The following is a 22,272-nucleotide window of genomic DNA, read 5'->3' as shown; positions in this document are numbered from 1 at the left end:
GGTCTCCTGGGTGCAGCGGGGAACAGGCGGGATGTAGGGACAGCGTAGTTGCTGCAGTTGCTTAGGTGGTGGGTAGGAAAGCACCAGTTTTTCTTACCGCTTCACCCCAGCCTCATCCAGAGCCTGAACCTCCATCTGGAGCACAGTCCCCTGGCAGCGCAGTGCCCTGGGAGCACAGTCCCCTGACAGCGCAGTGCCCTGGGAGCACAGTGCCCTGGCAGCACAGTCCCCTGGCAGCGCAGTGCCCTGGGAGCACAGTCCCCTGGCAGCGCAGTCCCCTGACAGCGCGGTCCCCTGACAGCACGGTCCCCTGGGAGCACAGTCCCCTGGGAGCGCAGTCCCCTGGCAGCACAGTCCCCTGGCAGCGCAGTCCCCTGACAGCACAGTCCCCTGGCAGCGCAGTCCCCTGGCAGCGCAGTCCCCTGACAGCGCAGTCCCCTGGGAGCGCAGTCCCTTGGCAGCACAGTCCCCTGACAGCACAGTCCCCTGACAGCACAGTCCCCTGGCAGCGCAGTCCCCTGACAGCGCAGTCCCCTGGCAGCACAGTCCCCTGGCAGCGCAGTCCCCTGACAGCACAGTTCCCTGACAGCACAGTCCCCTGGCAGCGCAGTCCCCTGACAGCACAGTCCCCTGGGAGCGCAGTCCCTTGGCAGCGCAGTCCCCTGTCAGCGCAGTCCCCTGGGAGCACAGTCCCCTGACAGCACAGTTCCCTGGCAGCACAGTCCCCTGGCAGCGCAGTCCCCTGGCAGCGCAGTCCCCTGGCAGCACAGTCCCCTGGCAGCGCAGTCCCCTGGCAGCGCAGTCCCCTGACAGCGCAGTCCCCTGGCAGCGCAGTCCCCTGGCAGCGCGGTCCCCTGGCAGCGCGGTCCCCTGGCAGCACAGTCCCCTGGCAGCACAGTCCCCTGGCAGCAGCCGCCAGACCGTGCCCTGTCCTGGGGAGCCACGGCCGGTTGGGTAGAGGCTTCGTGTCACCGGGTCATCCTCAACAGAGGGCCCATGTCTGCAAAGTCTGCACCCTCCTCCTCCGTGGGGGAGAAGGAGGGAGGGGTGAAGCCTTTTTACCCGAATTATGTGTTGTTTCTGCTTAACTTTACCTCACGGGAGGCTTTTTCTGACTGGAATCTGCCACTGCAAGAAATTGTTTTGCAAAAGCAGCACAATTAGGGGTCAGCTTTGCAAAGATTCTTGATGGAATTGAGAGGCAATTGGCACAACCCAGTGAATAATCCTTTTAGGAGCCTTTATGAACCCAGCACAATGGCTGTTTACAGTTTCGCTTATAGACAAGGAGTGTTAACAGGCCTTTAGAAAAATCCAGGTAATTGAAGCTTTTGTCTCTCAATGAGCCCCCGTAGCTGTCAACAGTTGCCATTCTCCACATTTTCTTTAACTTTTTTGTTTTGACAAGGGCTTTTGTCCCTCCAACAACAGCTGCGTGGGAGGTGAGCGCAGGCCGGGTGGCGGAGGAGCTGGGCCCTGCGGAGGGAGAGCCGCGGCCTCCTCTCCAGGCCGCGAGTTGTCTTTTAAGACAGAAAACCCTTTGGGTCAAACCAAGGTTTCTCGTAGGACTTCGTTGCTCATTCAAACATGGCGGTGGTGCAGCGCACCAGGCCCGGCCTCTGCCAGCCCCAGCTCTGCGTGAGGAGCGGCTCTGCGGGGCCGCCACCGCCGAAACTGAACCAGCCCATTGAAATCCTGTCTTTTAATGCCCCGTGTCGAAGAGAGGGGGTCAACAGCAGCCCTGTTTTTCACAGATCTCTCTGGGCGGGTTTGGTTTTGCTGTCGTTGTTTTTTCAATGCCATTGCGTGTTCAGCAGCCTGTGGGTTCCTGTTTCTCAACGCTAATGTGGGAGCCTTTTTCTTTAAAATAAAAGGAAGAAAACCTAAGTGAATGCTGAAGCTTGAGGTTTTTTTCCACCAAAGCTGGCTGTATTTTCTTCAGGAGTCAGTGGGAGGTGAATGTGGGTTGGTAGCCATGAGTCTCTCCATTTTCCAGAGTGCTGCAAGTTAAACAGAAGTCCAAATTTTATAAATAATGGTGTGTTAATGCTTCCCCCACTGTCTCTCGACATGTGGATTGCTTAGCAGCTTTGGGTCGGTGTGGGACTTCATTCTGGCGAGGATTTAGGTGCAGTGTTTTGGTGGTCTGCAGGCCACGCAGTGGGAGTCGGTGTGGGGAGTTGGCGTGCGTGAGCGGGTCTGACAGGGCCGGAGAGGACGGCTGTTCCGTAAGGCGAACACGACGTTACGCGACTTGCTGCCAGAAGCGCGGTTTCTGAAGCACCCATCTTGCGCGGGGCTGCGCCGTGGGCTCGGTGGCCGGCAGAGCCGCGTCTGCTGCGGACCCGCGTGCGCAGCCCCACCGGCTCCTTCGGCTGCGAGACGGATGCAGCCCTCGTTAAAGGAAGGAAGATGTAAGCTGAAAGGAAACAAAATTCTTTGCTGTCCTTCCCATTTTAAAAACAATTAATTATGGAGTATTTACAGATCCTGAATGGGGAAAAATGTATCCTCAGAGAGCAGATGTTTGCTTCATTTGTATGTCTGTTTATGAAATTTAGCATGTGGATTTGATGGTTCACTGGCTTTTTGCAACTTTCACTTATCTACATGAGACAAAGTTGCATATTGGTACAAAGCAAAGTTAGGCATCTGCACCTTTTAGTAATGCAGACCATCTGTAATAGGTTTTATACTCATTATAAGCATATACATTTTTGAGGTCAAATCTGTTTTCAAGGAGAAAAAGCCTCTCCTCTTTCCTTTAAATATCATAATGCAGTAAGAAATAGGAAGACAAGTTTTATTGCAGAAACAGAGCAAGACTAAAATACTACGTTGTATTTTCCAGGCAATATATTTCTCAGTTTAATTTATTTGATTTTTTTACTACTTCAGTGTATCATTCTTTAAGTCTCTGTAAGAACTGAAATTTGTATTGAGGTTGCCTAAGCATAGAGTTTTAAGCAACACAGGGCTGAGTGCACAAACTAATTTTGTGCCATTTTTGTGATATCTGTATAATCCCAGTGTAACATGCTCTAATCCGAACCGCGCAGGTTGAATCACGTCATCAGAATACTCTGCCTCTGAAATATGAGTGTGCAGACTGAACGAGCACGGTGCTTAAAATTAGTGTAGCCCTGGTTTAAAGGGGAAGATAGCTTGGTTTTGTGACCCACTCCATTATGGCGGTGACGTGGGGACACGCTCCCCGTCGCACTGTGGCCCCGGTCAGTCCCCGGGAGCAGGGAGCGGCGTCCCTGCGCCAGCCGGCGGGTCTGCGGACACGGCAGCGGTACCAGTGCACGGCAGCGGTACCAGCGCACGGCAGCGGTACCAGCGCACGGCAGCGGTACCAGCGCACGGCCATGGTACCAGTGCACGGCAGCGGTACCAGCGCACGGCAATGGTACCAGCGCACGGCAGCGGTACCAGTGCACGGCAGCGGTACCAGTGTACGCCAGTGGCACCAGCGCACGGCAGCGGTACCAGTGCACGGCAGCGGTACCAGTGTACGCCAGTGGCACCAGTGCACGGCAGCGGTACCAGTGCACTGCAATGGTAACAGTGCACGCCAGTGGCACCAGTGCACTGCTGCGCTGCACCTCCCCTCGCCCCCCCTCGGGCTGGATGGACGTGATGCTTTGTCGCCGTGACCCGGTGCTGTCTTGAGCCGGCACCAATGCAGGAGGTCGTGGAGCAACCTTTGCCCAGCGAGCCTGTTCTGACACGCGTGGGTGATGATGAACCATTAGTCCCCTTCCAGAGCATGGTGGTTGTGTGGCGCGGGTTGAGCAGAGTCAGCAGGTGGCTGCTGCTGGTGATGGTTTATCAGGACTGATTTTACTTTCCATATGAATGTCTGGTTTGTGAAAAAACAGAAACTGTTTCCTATAAGAATTTTCATAAAGCTCTGTGGCAGAATAAAAGTCCCCAGAAAAGGCACAAACAGTTTATGGGAGGGTGTTTGGTAAAGACACGGCTGTCTGATTTTCTCACCTTCCATGTACAAAGTAATTGGGTAGGGCTTAATGCAGCCTGCTGGTGTTAACCCTGGTTATTGCCACGGGACTTGCCCACCCGTGGCTCCTGGCCGCTGCAGAGCAGTGTCCTGCCCTCCTGTCCTCCCATCCACTTGTGCTTCGGGTGCTTTCTTTCCCGGAATGGTAACAGATACAATGAGATCTGTGTGCATGCTTCTAAACAGCTGCATTTCTCTCTGAAAACCATGTTGTGGATCTGGTGGGGCGGTGTGAAATGGTTTCATTTTGAAAAAACAAAGTGTTCTGCCTAGTCGAGACTACAGAAAACCAGGTTCCTTAAAGCAGGTGTTTCCACGGGAGTTAAATGGAAGTACGCAGTCGGTTGGGGAGCCGAGCGGCCTCCCTGCAGGCTCACCGCGGGAGCCCCGCCGCCGTGTCGCGGCTCCTCCTGTGCTCAGCGCGGCAGAGAATTCAGGAGTAAAATGTTCCTCAAGTGTTTGGGGTCAATCATTTCAGGCGCCAAACAGAATAAGAGATTAAATAGTCTCTCAAAAATCTGCAGAAAACTAAGGATGTCACAGCTGAAATTTCTGCTTTGTAACTTGAGGATAAAAGGATGTGTCAGGAAAGACTCCCCCTCCCCTCCCTGCGCCCCGAGCCGCGGGCGCTGGGCGGACTGACCGAACAGGTCTGCTCCTGCATTCGCGGCACCAAAGCACGGGCATTCCGATGGACCGTTTCCCATTGGGAGCTTGTCGTTGAACCAGTGAACTCAGTAGGGTGCCAGCCCTTGCGGAACCCCCGGGTTGTGCTCATCAGCTGCTGGCTGAAGGAGGAAGGCCCCGGTGGGCAGGACGCCCCAGGAAGCGCTGGCTGCTTTCTGTCAGCGTGACACACACCGAGAGATTTGGGGTTGTGCCTCACTGTGAATGCTTCTCAGCTCCAGACAACAAGATGAGCGTGTCCCAAAGTGTTCGGTGCTCGAGTTATCCTTCCATCGTCTGTGCTGTGAAAATAGAGCGTTTCATTTGCAGGGGCTGTAAGAGATTACACTCTAAAACTCTCCAAGTAAACATTTCCTCCTGGGATCGTGATCTCATTCAAACTAAAAAATGTACCACGATTTATGATGTATTTTAATTACGATTCTTGGTACCACTCATTAAATTAGAAATTGATTACCAGTTTCACAGTTTCCTTGTTAGATGACAAAGTGCTTATCAAGGTGAAGCGATGCAAAACTGTTACTATATATTCCACAGTTTGGGATGATAAAAAGGCGTGCTTTTTGTTGTGCTATTCGTGTTACAGTTGTTATTATAATGCATTGCTGATGCCCTTTTTTGTTTGAAGTTTGCTTTTCCCCATCCAAGTAAGAGTAACCATATTTTAGTATAAGAAGAGAGCAATTGGCTTTGTCTGGTTTATGCCAGCAATCTAAAAGGCTTTACTGCAAACATCAGAGGTGTGTATCATTGGGCTGAGAACATCAGAAGCAGCTATCCTGAAGATTTAAGAGGATGATGCAAAGGCTCCCTGTACATAAAGGTGTTTCTCAAAATCTTTTTTTCTCTCTCTACTCCACAGTGTGACAGCGAGAGTGATATTGACGATAAGGTAAGACTGAATTTTCTTCTTTCCTGTGCTTTACTAGCTTGGAAGTTCCCTCAGAGTCAAAATAAGAATGAATTTGAAAATAATATTTTCCTCCAGTCGTCACGTCAAATTTAGAAATACCTGTAAGTGAATGACAAAACATGGGCTCGGGTACTCCGTGATCTTCACTAGGTTTTGGTTACAGAGTGGGAGCCCCCATTAACATGATAGTCTTCCTTGATCGTGACCTGAGCGTTTGGTGAGCCCCGAGTCGTAGCGCTGGAGCAGTCGCAGAGGTCGTCTCCTCCGACACCTTGTCAGGAGCCCATCTTTTATTTATAGTAACCTTTGAAGATGTCAGTTTTGTAATCAGTTTTGAAGATGGGACAGCCGGTACCTACCGCGAAGGCAGTGTGGTGACTGTCAAGGAGTGTTTTGCCATGTTGCATGCGTATTTATCACAGAGCAATGGTTTTTCTGACCCTCTTTTGGATACAGAGGCTGGTCATTGAAAAGTTGTAGTTGTGTGGTTTTGTATAAGGATTTATTGTTTCACCATTGCAAGGAAACCAGGGAAGTCCTCCTACATAGCAACAGTTGCACCACCCTTTCGAGCATCAAATGTATAAAAGACGTGAGTATCTCTTGCTGACTTCTGTCCTGGCAGATCAAACTGGGTAGTCTCAGGTTAGATCTTCATCAAACTTTGATGGTATTTTGGCTGTCCAGTCTCTTGCATTCATTCATGAGCAGCTGTGGCACGCAGGTCTCTGCTGGATCAGCGTTACAGGAGCGGAGACCCCGCTCAGGCAGCCGCGGCGCCGTGGCTGCGCGCTCGTACAGTGGGGTTAACGGGGTTCGAGCTGCTTCTGGTGCAGCCTTTCTTCGTTTTCACTGGAGTGGTGGTGTTGCTTGGGGAGCATTAATGTTTCTTCAGCTGCTTCTTTTAGAAATCCCATCTGGTACCAAATATCCCTGGAGTATGGCAAAAGCTGCATTTTGAGATGAAGGCTTGATCAAAGAGAAACATTTAAATCATATCTGTTAAATGAAAGATGCTATACATATTTTATTTTAGGTATGTGTATATATGTACAAAGTAACTCCCTGAAACTGCCACGAGGCCCCCACGGTCTGTGTCACAGGGTCAGCCAGCAGGGCGGGCAGCGGGGCTGGGGAGGGTGGAAAACCATTCCTGAGAAGCTTAGACACCATGGGGTTAAAGCATTTCTTAGACTGCCCAATCAAGGAAAGTAAAAGCAATCACTTAGAAAACTGTTTAAAGATCTGCCAGTCAAACCTCAGATGAAGTTGTAAGTGACATGTAGTTTTATTATACAGCTATGCTATTAATGATTATCTAAATTACACTGGTAGACCCAGCTAGCGGCATTACATCTGAGACTGACGTGTGTTAGATTAGGTTTGACTTCACCTTGTAGAGAAGAAATTGAAATCTGAACAGCATTGATTAGCTTTCAGAATGTGGGATCTGAGGTTACCTTCAGAGGAAGCTGCATTGTGTTTGGCTGGTAACTCACTGTCCTTTACAGCAAGTGAAAGGCTATTATAGTGTTATTTACCATTAGTATGGCATTTCTTTACATATCTATAACTGTAATTTGACCTTCTAGGCTCAAATGTTTCCAGCCACCTCCTCCTTAGGGTGATTCCACCTTAGTAATAGCATTTCTTCATAAGGAGAGCAGCACAAGATCGTCATCTCTCTATCTCTTACCTGATCTGTAGAGACACGAGACTTGACATCAGCTCTATTAAATAGGTCTCTGGAATTAAGTAGGGTTGCTTCTCAGCAAAGATGTGCACATGCATGTAAACTCACCGAGGCTGAAGTGAAAAGGCCTCAGACGTGTCATGGGGACAATGTGAGTGCAACGTTCCCTTCCAGTGGGGAAGACAAGGGCAGCCCGGCTCGCTGTCGATACCTGATGTACTGCACTCCCCTAGAAACACACATGATACCTGATGTACTGCACTCCCCTAGAAACACACATGATACCTGATGTACTGCACTCCCCTAGAAACACATGATACCTGATGTACTGCACTCCCCTAGAAACACACATGATACCTGATGTACTGCACTCCCCTAGAAACACATGATACCTGATGTACTGCACTCCCCTAGAAACACACTCAGTCTTTGTCTAAAACTTAACCTGGCTGATGCAACGAGGAGCTATAAAAACAGGGGCATGAGTATCCTGAGGGAATCACACTGGGAGGAGTTTTTCCCCACTGCCATGTGTTGGCAAAGTGTGTCTTCTACCAGCGCTCTCTGCTGCCGCAGCCAGATGGAGTGTTCGACGTTCTGTCTAGCCCGGCATCGCGCTTCCCAGATTCCCTGGCAGGTCGGTGTCATTTCACCGCACTACACAACAGTCTTGCTTTCCTGCTTGGTCAGCAAGAAGCATCTTTCTGGAGGCACACCTGCGCGTGCCGGCGCTAATGAAGGGCGGGAATTACTAATGTACTTCTGATTTGCATAACACTTTTTGTGAGTCACAAACAGCGCATCACTGTCGTCTGTATATAACTCATGAGGAGAGCAGGCCAAAGGGAGTTCATGGACAAATACAAACCGAGTCAGTGGCAGAGCTAGAAGCAAAACTGAAATTTTACACCTCCTACTTCTCTCTCTGCACCACGCTAGTAATTATCCACTATTTATTTAGTTCATAGGTATATGGGCTACTGAGCTCTTAACATTTTAAAGCATAGACATTAGAGTAAAATCAAGGCTTTACCCTCCCTGCATCGAAAAACACAGACACACTCCTGATGGTTTTGGGGTTTGCCCTGTGCAGTGTTGTGCAGGACTCCGGGGGAGAAAAGCAATTGCGCATAGTGGGATCACACATAGGGTACAGCAGAATCGCGGAGGCCTTACTTCAGCGCAAGGTGCAGTTTCGCAGATCGTGAGGACGTTTCCAAACAGTGCTGCTGTTTTAATAATCGGAGAGCAGGCGCTCAAGGCTGGGGACTCGTCCATCCCGTCTGCTTTCTGAGCCGCCTCTGGCCAAGCGCAGCACTTCACTGCTGCCATCTCAAGGGAAGTGAGTGGGATGAGGCTTTCTCACACCTTCCATTCTGTCGCCACTTGCCTCTCCAAGAACTGCTTGGAGCAGCCAAAGTAATAAAGTGAGCTGTCCAGCCAGTCAGCCAAGTGAGAAACTTCTCAAACCGTGCATTCCCAGAGATGGAAACGCAAATCCCATTTCTTTTAGGGAATGTGCATTGAAGGACATCGGTTTGGACTCCGCCGCTGTTAGGAGAACTGCCGGGTGGTTTGCCTGAGCTGTGGAAATGGCACTGTGCTTTTAGTGAGGGTGGAGGCAGAGGAGGGGAGGTAGTCTGACAGTCCTGTTACACCATCTCTGTTGTGCAGTAGCTGCGACGTGAGGCTCACGGTCCATAAACATTGTTACTGAAAATATATACTTCCTTTAATAGCAACAACAGCATTAACAGATAGCAATTACCCTTCATTTTCAGGAACTATAAAGTCTCCATTAATTCAAGATTTATGTAGTTATAGCATTTAGCACAGGAATAACACCACAGAGAATTGGTTTATACACATGTAATGAGAGAGCTTATGGCATACTTTAGTGAACATTAACATAATAGAGTAATATAAACCATCAACAGTTCCACTTATTGTCTCTTACCTGCTTTAGCATCACTGTGAAAAGTGGCTAGCAGCTTGGTAATGTGCTCCGTTAAATGGTGTTCTGCAGAAAGCCAAAAGTCAACTTGTGTAAAACAAGGGAATGAGTAATCTCTGCTCGTCATTCCAAAGCGTTGCTCTCATTTTTCAATAACAGTGTTCAAGATTGCATTAAAAAGAAGCCTGTTTCTTTCCTTAAAAGTAACTCAGTGTTCGTGTTTTTTCAGTCTTGGACTTGTGTCTGCTGTGTGCGAAATTGTGGGTTGTCAGCTTAATTGCATGGCCCCACAGTGTAAGTGAGCTCTTTAAATCAGGGGTTAGATGTCAGACATTCCTTCATTTAACGTGGTGCTAAGTTCCATGTACAAACAATGACACCGTATAGCTAGGTTGAATCAGTATTTACCATATATTTGTTCTGTAGTTTGTGGTTTAGCTATAGCAAGCCATCTTGGAGACTGGTAAAGATGTATTCAAGGTGGAAGCAAAGAGTTTTCAAGTCAGGTTTCTAAACCAGTGTTTCCACACCGCTTTCTGCAACAGCACAGCGAGTTTCTTAGGCCCTGCTTGCGCCAGAGCGAGCTCGGCCTGGCCAGGCGGTTGGGTGCTCTCCGATTCCCGAGCCCCCATAGGTGTGGGGCCCACGGAGCTGCGCATGAGCAGGTGCAGTTCAGCACCCGATGGACGGGAGCAGAGGTGCAGTTCAGCACCCAATGGACGGGAGCAGAGGTGCAGTTCAGCACCCGATGGACGGGAGCAGAGGTGCAGTTCAGCACCCAATGGACGGGAGCAGAGGTGCAGTTCAGGGGTGCAGTTCAGCACCCAATGGACGGGAGCAGAGGTGCAGTTCAGCACCCAATGGATGGGAGCAGAGGTGCAGTTCAACACCCGATGGACGGGAGCAGAGGTGCAGTTCAGGGGTGCAGTTCAGCACCCGATGGACGGGAGCAGAGGTGCAGTTCAGGGGTGCAGTTCAGCACCCGATGGACGGGAGCAGAGGTGCAGTTCAGGGGTGCAGTTCAGCACCCGATGGATGGGAGCAGAGGTGCAGTTCAGGGGTGCAGTTCAGCACCCGATGGACGGGAGCAGAGGTGCAGTTCAGGGGTGCAGTTCAGCACCCGATGGATGGGAGCAGAGGTGCAGTTCAGGGGTGCAGTTCAGCACCCGATGGATGGGAGCAGAGGTGCAGTTCAGGGGTGCAGTTCAGCACCCGGTGGACGGGAGCAGAGCAGCATGGCACAGCTGTGGCTGCTCCACCACGGGCTGCACTGGAGGCTTCTTTCCCCCTGCTCCTCATATCTCACCTCGCAATGGAAAGAGGTGGGATCCACCTGATAAATCTCTTGTTTCCATGAAGCTGGAAGTTTAGTTCCAGGCCTGTCCCTAGCTCTCTGTTTTCTCTGTTGTCTCCCTGTCCTGGCTCCCCATCCGTGAGCATTGTCTTACCTTACCAGGGACCTTGTGAAGAAGCTTTTAAGATCTGAGGCAGCAGGGAAGAGAGCAGTCTTGCACAGCTGTCTGCCCGCATCAAGAAACCCATTAAATGTAGCCATAAATCCAAGGGCTACCTGTGCAAAGGCAGTAACTCCCTGGAAGGTGATCAGATAGAACATAACATAGCAGGCAGGTGACAGGAATTGACAATTCAGTTAGGCAATTCATTTAATTAAATTGAATGATTTAATTAACCATAAAGATGCCAAGAAGATGGGAGTTCTGGAGGATGCATGCTCCAATAGCTGCAATTGCAGGCACTTATTTGGCCTGAGAAGTTTCTCATTACTGTATTCCAGCGTTGTTTTACCAGGTTAAATAGCACAGCAGTGCACAGCGTGCAGCACTGGCTGTCCTGTGCAGGTGTAACAGGTATCGGAGGCACCCACAGTTCTGCTTGATCATCTCCACATCTCCAAAGAGTCTTCGGCTCTTTGATGGGTCAGACTGAAATATCTCAAGCCCACACAAAGACCTGGTTTCCAGAGCATACGGACCAGCTCACGGCCTCTCTTTCCTTGCCCTTTCCTGCACCTGTGTCAAAATCAGTTGGAGATCTTTGCCTAAATCTTTGTCAGCAGCTGACTTAATTTGTGGTTTACTACTCCTGACAGTTTATTGGGGAAGCAAAGCGCGCCTTCGTCTCCAATAATAAACAGCCCACCCGCCGACACTTTGACAGACTTAATGGTTTTTTATACAAAAATGGACAGACTTAATGTTTCGACTGTAGCGATCATCTGTCCTGATCTCCTTAATGAAATTAGATTAAGTGCACCTGGGAAAATGCTGAGACGGCACATTGCCTTCATCACCTTCCTTAATTTAAAACCAATTTGCGGGGAAAATATCCTCTGAAGCCGAGGGAGGCAGAGAGAAGGGGGAGGGAAGGGGATTTTAAAGTCTATCTGGATAGCTACTGGCAGTTTTAATTCCTTTCCCTGCTGGTAATGTGAAATATTAACAACCGTCAGAACTGCGAGTTTAAAGACTCACTAACCTTCCTGCCTTTCTTAGGGGAAAAAGAAGCGAAACAAAACCTTTCCCATCAGGATCACGGATAGGGACAAAGTGCGGCCCATGCTGGGGCTCAGAGGTGGCGCTGGGCAGGGAACAGACGTCTGAAATAGGAGACGTTTTTCTTCCAAGAGCTGGACTGTGCTTCCTAGAACGCGTTGTGGCCACGAGATGTTGGTGTGCTTACTGTCTGCTGCTACCCTGATAGTGATTTAGTTGTGCAGAAAGACAGTAATTAGCCCACGTAGCTCTGAAGTCAGATGCAATATATAGAATATAATGTGACCTGAAAATGATTACAAATGTTCCTTGGGCTCGTTCTGAAGAGAGCAAGAAACATGTCTTTTTAATTAAAAATAGTGTGTTGCAAAGAATAACCGTATTTTATTTTCCACGAAGGATGATTCCTGTTCTCTCAGACCGATTCCACTGATGGGAAACACAACAGCGCAAGGTGTCCCACTGGCGGGGTGGCTGGAGGGCACAGTGCTCTGCGATAGGCTGCAAAGTCTCTTTATAGCAGTTTTTACTGTTCACAGCCTTTGCCATGTGGACTATTACAGTCCAAGCTCAGCAGTGCTGTTGGTTGCTCCATCTCCCGTCTCAGATCTGTGCTGCTGGAGCAGAAGTGTCCGTACCGGAGATGGCTGGTTCCTGCTGCTTGGAGGTGCTTTTCTTCATTTGCTCGGAGTCAGCTTTGTTCTTCCTGAAAGCTTTCACAGCCCAGGTTCTGCAGAGGTGTCACCTTGTGTCACCTTGTGTCGGGAGCACCCTGAACCCACACCAGAAAGGGAAGCGCCATGGAACATGGTGCTCTAGAAAGGTCTTGCAGCAGACTTGGGGTTTGTTATGGTAACCAGTGCACAGTCACTCGTGTTCCTTCAGCTGCTGGTGATCACCTCTCAGAACCTCGGTCATGGTGACCTTTGAAGAAATGTCATTCAGAACACCCATGCTGAAACTCTCAGTCAAATTACATTTATTAGTGAAGATAGGGCCGATTTTCAAAAGCACTCCTCACCCTGATCAAAGTCAGCGGTGTCTGCGGGTGCATCCCGGAGTCCCTTCAGCCATCTTCATGCGCTTGACTGGTCCGGTCACCGGCACTCCTTGTGTGAGTGGGAGTTTGCATGAGCAGCCCAATTGCTGTCAATGAATAATTGAAATGATTTAAGCCTCATACATGCTGCTTAATAATGAGAGAAATCAGCCCCATATGTCCTTGTCCATAAATACTAGAAGATGCGGACAAGTCACTTTTAAATGGGATTCATGTATTTTTAAATGGAATCGTGATACGTGTTTTAAAGGTAATCAAGCATGTGTAGCTATCCTGAATATTATAAATATAAAAGAACATTAGCCTAAAATTGAAAGCGATCCCATTCATCTATAAACTGAGCTAAAACTATCATGCGAGGATAAAAGTGCGGAGTAGCCTTGGATAACTGACGAAGATTTTAAAGTGTCTGTTCTTTCTATCAGTTGCCGCAAAGGTGGCTGCAGTGACCCGTGTGTGGAGCGTGTCACTGTGTGCTGTGGACCCTCGGATGCAGGCTCCTGAGTGACTGCGGTCACTTTCCCACGTTTACATCTTTAGATAACCTCACCCCACCCGCAGCAGGTGAAACTGAAGAAAGTAGAATTTCTTGTATCATGGTTGTTGAGCTTGTCTCCAAAAAAAGTCATTGTATAGCCCACCAAAAAGGTCTTCCTCCCATGCTTGTGATTTTAGTCCCCCTTTTTTGTGAAATGCGAGTTTCTTGCCCTGTTTTTCAAGATCCTGTCCCACCCCTGGCTTCGCCTGACGGCGTCCCTCGTCGCTCTGCGTGCTGGTCTGCGCTGCACCCCCGGTCTCGGTGCCGCGCTCCTGCTGCAGGGCCTGCCCGGGGCTCCTCCCCGCAGGGCCGGCCAGACACCGCGCGGGGGCTGCGCCGGGGTGGCTCGTGTCACTGCAAATGGCACATCTCAGGATCTGTGTCCTCCCGAAGAGATGGCTGAATAGCTCATGGTCACTCCTGAAGTACAAATAACATGCAGAAATTATTTGTGAGCAAGTTTTATGCAAAATTTGTTAGGAAACTGAACAAGCATCATTATTAGCATTTTCCACTGAACAAACGGAGGCTCGGACAAAACACAGTGTACCGGTGGTCCCACAGTGAATCAATTAAAAGTGTTGTGGGACAAAACTTCCTGGCGTCCTTGTTCAGCTCTGTGCTCTAAGCCTCTATGTGAGTCTGGATGGCACCATGTGCTGCCTGAGCCAAAACCAACTCCTACACCCGAACCGTCCCTGCTGGTGACAGACGATTCCTGACAAAGTAATTACCTTTAGCTGAGCTGGAATATGTTTTGGTTTTGCTTTGTTAAGAGGTCATAAAGCTTTACATATTACATTCAAAGTCTTATTCTTTCTAAGACATTAGATTCTGTTTTCATAACTTCATCGGTAAAGTGTCTCTAAAGGTAGTGGAGTATCAAGATGTTTCTTGGATGGCTGTTTCCTTCGAACTCTTAACACACAGACAGGATTTGTGCAACAGCAACAAATTAAAAAGGGGTCCTGGAGAGGGAGAGCAAGGCTGGAAGAAGTGGCAGCTCCCCGTGTGTATGTGTTCAGTCAAAACCGTGTTCGTAGTTATCCCAGCCTTTTGGAGTCTCTGCAACTCTGGTGTTGTTTCTGCTTCATACATCGTCGCCAACAGCCATCAACAGCCCAGACGTCGGAAATGGGCTCACGGCAGGACAATAGGTGATGATGTACGGTGGAAACCAGACAGAAGGGCGAGTCCAAAAAGGACGGTTTTCAGCCACCTTATGAGGTTCAAAAGTTAGTACATCCCATCTCCCTGGCAAGTCTGCAGCATCACTGGTGTTGAATTGATCTGTCTGTGCTGCCGGTTTGCAGTGCTGTGGATGTAAGGGATGCAGAAGTACAGTACAGTTCTTGCCTGGGCGGTCTTACAGTTTCCAACTGCAATTTGGGGCTGTTCAGCTGAATATATTCTGTATAATAGCCGTGCGTGAAAACATTTCAAACGGGCCTGTAAACCCCAGTGTTCATTAGACCCATCCTGGGTATTAATTTCCAGCTTTCCTCCTCCCTCCGTGCCCTGTCTCCTTTCACCTTCCCTTTTGACCTGTGGTTGCCTTGCAAATCAAATCTGTTCAGTGCAGAGAACCAACACACGATGGGTTCAGCGGAGGTGCAAGAGGGGGTGTTGTCACTGACCTCCCAAGGCAGCACGCCTCTCCCCTCTGTTCAGCAGGAAGACCAAGTAGTGCTCAGCTCCAATTGCGTACCCGAGTGTCCCCGCCCCAGTTCGAGCACGTGCTGAGGGACGGCGGATCGCGTGTGCCCCAGTGCTCTGCTGAAATGAGGCCTCGGTCTTCCCGGCTCCCAAACAGGCAAACCCACCAGCGTCGGGTGCTTGGGGCTCCGGGGGCGGTGACACAAGGAACCGTGTCTTGGGGCCGATGGCCGAAACTCGCTGCTCCCTGCCCTTTGGTTGTGGCTGCGTCTCAGGCTTGTACCTTAGGCAAAATTCCCATTCATCATTTCACTGCAAAGAGCCAACATTTGGGGGGGCAAAATAACTCTGCGGTGAGAATCGGATAATGTAGTTCAAGTCCATGCCCTAATTCCTCTGATGATGTTGTTTAAAACATTATTTTCTCATTACCCTTTGTGAGCTGAGCTTCAGAGCTCTCCATTAAAAATAACAGCAGTGACTTGAATTAAATAGTTGGAAATAGTTTCTTCTCTCAGGCGCGTTCCACAACAAAACCTGGGGAGCCAGGAGGAATCCCGGCCCCATCGGGAGGCGGCTCAGGGGGAGCCCCGCGGCCGCCGCTCTGCGGAGTCGGCCGTGGCCGCCGGCCCCGCGCGGTCCTGCGGGCTCAGGAACGGCTGCTGCCCGGGTTCGCGTTGGTTTGACAGCCCCTAATAAAGCAACCGTTTGTCTGGCTCTGACGAGCCTGACGAAGCCCGCCAATCTGGGAGGACCGACCGGGCAGGAAACCACTGGTATTCTGGCTTGTTTTTCCTTAAGGGTTGTGATAGTATTTGCAATAATTTCTCCTTTATTAAGTTTGGCATTTCAGAATAATTCACTGCTGCAATGTGAACATTTTCCACATCAACAATAAGTCTATTACAGAGAAATTTACAAAAACAAAATGACTTCATATTGCTTGCAGATGTATTCTGTAAAAATAATTGTTTTTCACTGGATTTTAATGTTTCTAGGCCTTTGTAAACATAATGCCTAAATACTTTTATTCAATAAACGAGTCCCATTCAGTAATTGCTTGCACATTTGAAGTCCAGTAAATAAGGAGCAGATTTTCACCAAAACCTGTGTATCGTTTAAGCTGCTTGGGTCACAGCCCCGGGGCAGAAAAGCACTGGTGAGAAACTTGTGTTTGCAGGAGTGGGGAACTGCGACTTCAGAAACCGAGACAAATAAGCCCCATTTCTCTTTAATTAGCGGGTTCCTGCTTACGGGCCAGGCTTGCTTTATTCTGGGTTCAGAGGGGCTGGGAATTCAAAGGAGGCTGGAGATGTTAAGCATTCTGTTCTCTGGACTTGCTTTATAGTCTGGGGATACCGAACTCCTTCAGGCTCCATTGGAAATCCCATCACACAACCCCCTGTTTTTTTCCTTGAACGCATTGTTTTCAGGGTGGAGCCATCATTGTGCATAGAGAAACACATGCACAACGTGGAGGCAGAACTGCGGCTGATGTCACTAGTGGTGTGCTTTGGTTTATGTGTGTTAGGTTTAGTATGTACTAATTTTTAAAAGCCAGCAGTATGGGAGACCTCATTGAAGCTCTAGGAAGCATCCTGTGGTCTTAAGCTTGGGCACAATGTCAACTTAAAAAAGACAGTGCATGAATAATTGGATATTGCTTGTCATGCAAGAAAAATAACTTACAAAGCAAAGTAGAATCCAGAAATAAAATTGAAATGAAAACAAAAACAAACAAGAACCACATGTCTTTTAATTCCTGTGCGAGACGTGTGGTGGAGTCCTTAAGTCAACCGGCTTGCAGAGTGCATTGATGAGCCCTCCCGTGCCTTGAGAGAGTTAATTCCAGGTGAAGTGTTCTCTGTGGTGGTTTATTTTCCTCTACAGATATTTTGCAAAGCACAGAGACCTTCTAATGGAATAGAGGAAGGCAAAATATCTCAGACAAGGTGGTTTAAAAGCTAATGTGGAGTTTTTCCTTGGACTTTGCTGCCTTCTGTTCTCCAGACACTGTGTTCTCACGGGTGAAACTCTGGCAGGTCTGAACGCAGTAATAAAGCTCTCTTTAATTTAAATATGACTGAGATTTCATCTGCTATCAGCAGGAGCACATCTCCTTTCCCTCTTAACATGGAACTACAGGTAAATCGTGGCAAAGTAACCTTTTTGGAGGGTAAAGAGGTGGGTGCAGGCAATGGGCCGTCACCTCTTGTGGCACAAAGAGTGTGGGAGACACAGCGGGTCACCCTGACCCCGTTCCAGGTGACAAGTCACGAAAAGCAAACGCTTTGAGAAAAAAGCGGCTTTGTATCTCTCTGTCCTTAATCTTTTGCTCATGTGCGCGACAGCGTGCTTCGCTGGCTCCGCAGGCCATCCCAGCCAGCCTGCTCTGTGTCTCATTCCTTCTGCTTTCCCCCTCCCATCCAAAGAACAACAACCCTAAAACCCCATAAAGCTTTGCAGCTGTTTTCACACATAATTAAATCGTCCCAGGTAATCCTTGCCTGGTGGCCTTCTGTGCTGCGGTGGGGGAATGGCACTGGAGCCACCGCCATGATTTGATTCCTGGCATTCCTGTGCTGATCAGCTGCTCCTGGCAGGCGGCTGTGGGCGGACGGGCTGCGATGTTTCCAGGGCTGTGGAGGACGGGCTGCGATGTTTCCAGGGCTGTGGAGGACGGGCTGCGATGTTTCCAGCCCCTGCGGCCCGCGGCGCCTCGGGGCACGGAGCGGGCAGGTGGTAGCTCCTCCCTCTGGAGAAGCTGCCTGGGGTGGGCAGAGGTTTGTGTGGATCTGTGAGCCGGGCGAGGGCTGGGAGCAAGACGCTGGGGCACGGCGGGGACAAGGGGGTGCAGCTGGACAGCTGGACACAGACCCACAGGTGTAACAGTGCTTGTGGGCAATTAGAGGAGAGGAGTGTGAAGCTGGACAGACTTGGTCAGAAGCGTGGCAAAAACTCTGCCCGAGTTACTACAAGTGCTGTTGCGTTTCCTCTACACATAGCTCATCAAAAGCTTTAGCTAATGAAACAAGCTTTTTATGTTTTGCAGTGTTGTGTTTTGCATAGGGAATTGTGTCTATTTGAAGCGAACCCTGCCTGGATACCTGTTTCTCACTAGTGCAGCACAATTAACTGGTTTGCAGACTTCATTGGGGTGTTGAGCAGCAGTGATTACCAAGTTATTAATACTTATGTTGCACGAGAAGGGGCTGAAGTGTTTTGGGAAGCACAGGCTGACAAACTGACTGTCCCTCAAAATTTTGGCTCCTATACAAACTTATGGGCCATGTAGCATAACAGTGCCAAAAAAAAAAAAAAAAGAAAAGCCTATTGTTTTTAACGAGAAATGTTGCCTGCGAACCTCTCTACGGGTGATCCTTCCCACTTAGAAACTCCCTCACTGGCTCTAGTTTTATCATTTTCACGTAGCCGTAAATGTGTCTGCTCCTACACCCACGTGCCTTCCTCTCTTGTGCCCCAGCTTTTGGGTCTTATCTTATCAGCACAGTGTGAAAATATTGAAAAGAAAGGAATAAAGGGTGTTCAGAAGTGACCCTTGAGCACCAAGAGCTGCAGGTTTCTTCGGGAGCCTGCAGCGTTTTGTAGAGCAGGAGGGAACTGGGAAGTGTTCTGTACCCCAGGAAGAGGTGTAACAAACAGGGGCATGCCAAACCCTTTTCTTCTCACTGGGCAATCTCTCCAGGGAATTCTGTATGCTGAGTATTGCCATGATACATGCTCTTTAGGATGCTTCTCAGAACACACCCCGTCTGCTGGAAGCACTTCCATGCACTCATTATCTAATCTCTGTCATCAGAGGTCAAGGGATACGGGCCAAGGTCCTCCCTCAGCATATTTCCAAGCAAAAGCCCTGCACCCCTTGAAAGAGCCCGTTTCGAATGGAGTGTAAACTGGGATTTGCCTCGCACACTGGCGAGGAATGCAAGTTCTTCCGAGTTTCTTTCGTGGGTCTATTTGCAAGAGATTCCTGAACCCTCATTGCAGAAGAGGCTGTGGCTCAGATGCTTCGATAGTCACTTTATCATTGATTTCCAAGGAAGGCTGCGCTGGGTGATGCTGGAAATCACCCTTGTGTTATTTACTTGTCAAAGCCCCAGGAGCTCCAGCCAAGGACTGGATCCACACTGGGCTACGTACTTGACACAAAGGCCGACTCCAGGGAGACAGCACGGAGGGATGCGTGCGCTCTAAAGGGGTCCCATAAGACAACGTGGCCATACCGAGAGGTGTGGCTGCAATCAGCGGCGTTGCTAGAGGGAGAATTTTGAGGAGAATAGTGCAGCAGGCCTGCGGGTGAGATGGAGCTGGGCCCAGGGCTGCGGGCCCGCGAGGAAGCGCCGTGTGAGAAGCGGGCGCAGGAGACCGGTCTCAGCCTGTTCAGGGCATTGCTCTCCGAACGACTGGAGAACAGTGAGAGCAGGGGAGATGCAGAGGAGATGCAATGTTTTGTTCAGTGGCTGCATTTCGCAATAACCTCTGTTATTAAAGGAACGGGTGTTTGCATCGTAACAAAACCACCCTGGTTGATAGGCTGTCCTTGTCTGACTAGACATAAATGCATGGAGAAAGGTCACATCAGAGTAATTGGATTACCTAATAAATAGCTGGATGTGGGTCTGTTACAGGCAGGGAAGGCTTGTGGAGCACTCCTACTTCTTTAATTGCAGCTTTATCTGGCTGTTAGGAATGGGGAGGTGTTGGGAAATGACATTTACAATAGCAGGTTCAGGGTACTGCTCACGAATCAGTGCTTCAGTGCAGCCCCTGCTCCAGTCTGTGCCACGTAGTGGGAGCTTTCAGGAGTATTTTGTTTGTTCCTATGATTTATTCCCAGCGTTCTTCTGAAGCTGCCAAGGCAAGGTCGAAGATGCTTGTGTCTCAGTGTGGTTTTGTAAGTGTGAAGTTCAGAGTTATTTTCTAGAGGTGAGCCGGTATGGAGAATCTTGCCCGATCTCAGCACAGCGTTTTCATGCCGGGCGCAGCTGACTTCGTGCTCTGCTGGAAGCTTCTCACTGACAAGTTTTACTGTCATCCTGGTTACACAAATTATCTGTGTTTATTTTGGGGGAGCTTGAGAGACGTGTTCTTCTTGTTCTTCTCAAAGTCACAAAACACAGAGGTCTTTCCCACCCTCCTGTAAAAAGGACAGGAAGGAAAACCAGATGTTAAGGTTGTCTTAGAATTTATACCATGAAGCTCTGCTTCCATGTGCTTACAATCTGGCCAGACCTTGTCACTGCAAATTTCATTGCTGGGCGTCTTCTTCAGACTGAATTATTTGGGTGGGGTTCAGCTGAAACGCTTCCGGACTGGGTGCTTCTCCACTGCTGTCTCCTCCTCGCTGCCGGCAAAGCGCGGGCGCGGAGCGGCCGGCAGACGGGGAAGCGCGTCCCGTCCGCACTCACAGCTCGGCCCGCTGGCATCCAGCGCCGGGACGACGGCCGGGGCTGCCGGGGGAGGCGTGGCCCGTGTGCTGGCGGGAACCAGCGCCCGGGAGGGACCGCAGGGGACCGAGGACATCGAGGAGCCGGATTTTGGAAACAGAGAGGGTTTTACTACACAACTAAAGCACGCGTGCAAAGGAGAGCTAAGTTAGGGTTGTGTGGACTACCCTAGGTATTTTTGCCCAACGCTTTCCTAAATCCTTTATTTTGCATCTTTAGGGATTTATTTTTTCATGCCTGGTTGTATGGCATGTGAAATGGGTGAGACTGCATAAAAAGTAGTGTTAAATCTTGTGTGAGCCAAAGAGCCACCCTAAAGTGCGAAGATTGTGTTTATCAGCTGCCGGTGTGTGTTTTAGGGTGCAAACAGACGTTCTCTGTGTGTGAAACTTGGACAGAAGCACAGGTTAGCAAAGCCTTCTCCCCTTGTGCTGCTGCATCAGCCTTTCAGAGAGCAGGTTCTGCAGGTCCTACAAACCATTGGTTTTTGTTAACAAGGTTTGCCAAGCTTGTCCCTGGTTGTAAACCTTTATTTCCTATAATTTAAACAAATGATGCATTTCAGAAGTGACCCAGTTCTTTAAAATAAAGATGTAGTTCTGCTAGCTGACTAAATGGAAGCCTGGTTTATCTGTACTGCTGCCTTTCCCAAGGCCTCCTGCATGGCCTGCAATGCCGCATTCGGGTCTCTCAGCTTTTCTCTGAATGCTTTTACAACTTGAAACGTACTGCTGAGTAAGTTTTCAAACCACCTGAATTTGGCTGGGTTGGGAAAAAAGGAAAGCAGTTTATTTAGCAGTGACGCTGCTTTCCAGGAGAGTGGGACGTGTTCGAGCTCAGCTCTGGCTTTGTGTCCGTACCAGGGTGCTCCGACAAACGGATGGAAGGCAACTGAAATGATAAAGCCAGGAGCCAAGTGAAAGAGTATCCACAGAGGGCTTGCCTTCTGAGCATAAGGGACTGCTCACTGCTGAACTGGGCTGTAAAGATCTGAAGGGTTTTTTGTGTCGTAGAACTATTTTAACTAATCTGCCTTGCCTTTGAACCTTTCCTCGCCGTCTCTTGCCTTTCTTTACTGCTCCGGTGGTTTGGGTATCACGGTGCCAGTCTGAAGTTCAGAAATCTCCGTCTGTTGCCTCTGGTTGACATTCATGCTTCTGTGTAACCTGTCTAACTTGCCATCTGATGACTCACTAAGCAATTGTTTTTAATTAGCAAGCTAATGAGTAGTCTGCAATACAGGGATTTAAATAATAAAAAAAAAGAAGCTTCATTCAGTTTCTGGAAAGTGTAGGTTAAATTATTTACCATACTGCTTGTAAACTTCTTGAGTATATTTATTAAACAGGGGGGTTTCGTAAGTAGCAGCCCCTTGTCTGGCACTGTCGTGTCTTGGGTAAGCGGGGAGAAAGAAGATGATGTTTGCTTTTGTTTGAAAAATCCCAGGTTGGACAAACCATTGGCCAGAACAGAGTTCATCAGACAGCTGTGGGCGCAGGGACGTTCCAGAGGCCTCCGGCACCTGCGTAAGAAAAGCTGCAGAACCTGTTGTTGGAATGGGGGACATGCGGGGACTCTACCAAAACTCTCCTTAGATTTCAGCATAAGTGAAAACAAATGTTGTGCTGTAAATATCCCCCAGGTGAATCCGTTCACTCTCTCCACAGCTCTGAAACAGGCTTCAGGCTGGGGAGGCCCCCTGGAGAGGGCACTCGGTGCTCGAGCCAAAGGTCAGGGGCAGGTCACTCTGCTCCATTTGAAATTTG

General features: G+C 49.3%; 1 protein-coding gene across 25 annotated transcripts in view; it reads left to right on the top strand.

The window, feature by feature from the left end:
* FBRSL1 (fibrosin like 1) overlaps nt 1–22,272 on the top strand; it is a 464,112-nt gene that overhangs the window by 289,402 nt on the left and 152,438 nt on the right. For 22 of the 25 annotated variants that reach the window (XM_071816110.1, XM_065851291.2, XM_071816112.1 and 19 more), the window contains one exon: nt 5,574–5,603. The exons of the other annotated variants lie outside the window; for them this stretch is intronic. In XM_071816110.1, the coding sequence (XP_071672211.1) occupies nt 5,574–5,603 (30 nt within the window). The remainder of the gene's footprint in view (nt 1–5,573; nt 5,604–22,272) is intronic. 25 annotated transcript variants of the gene reach the window in all.

The sequence above is a fragment of the Patagioenas fasciata genome, chromosome 17 (genome assembly GCF_037038585.1).
Source record: "Patagioenas fasciata isolate bPatFas1 chromosome 17, bPatFas1.hap1, whole genome shotgun sequence".
In the NCBI taxonomy this organism is placed as follows: Eukaryota; Metazoa; Chordata; class Aves; order Columbiformes; family Columbidae; genus Patagioenas; species Patagioenas fasciata.
This window is presented reverse-complemented; position numbering and strand designations above follow the sequence as displayed.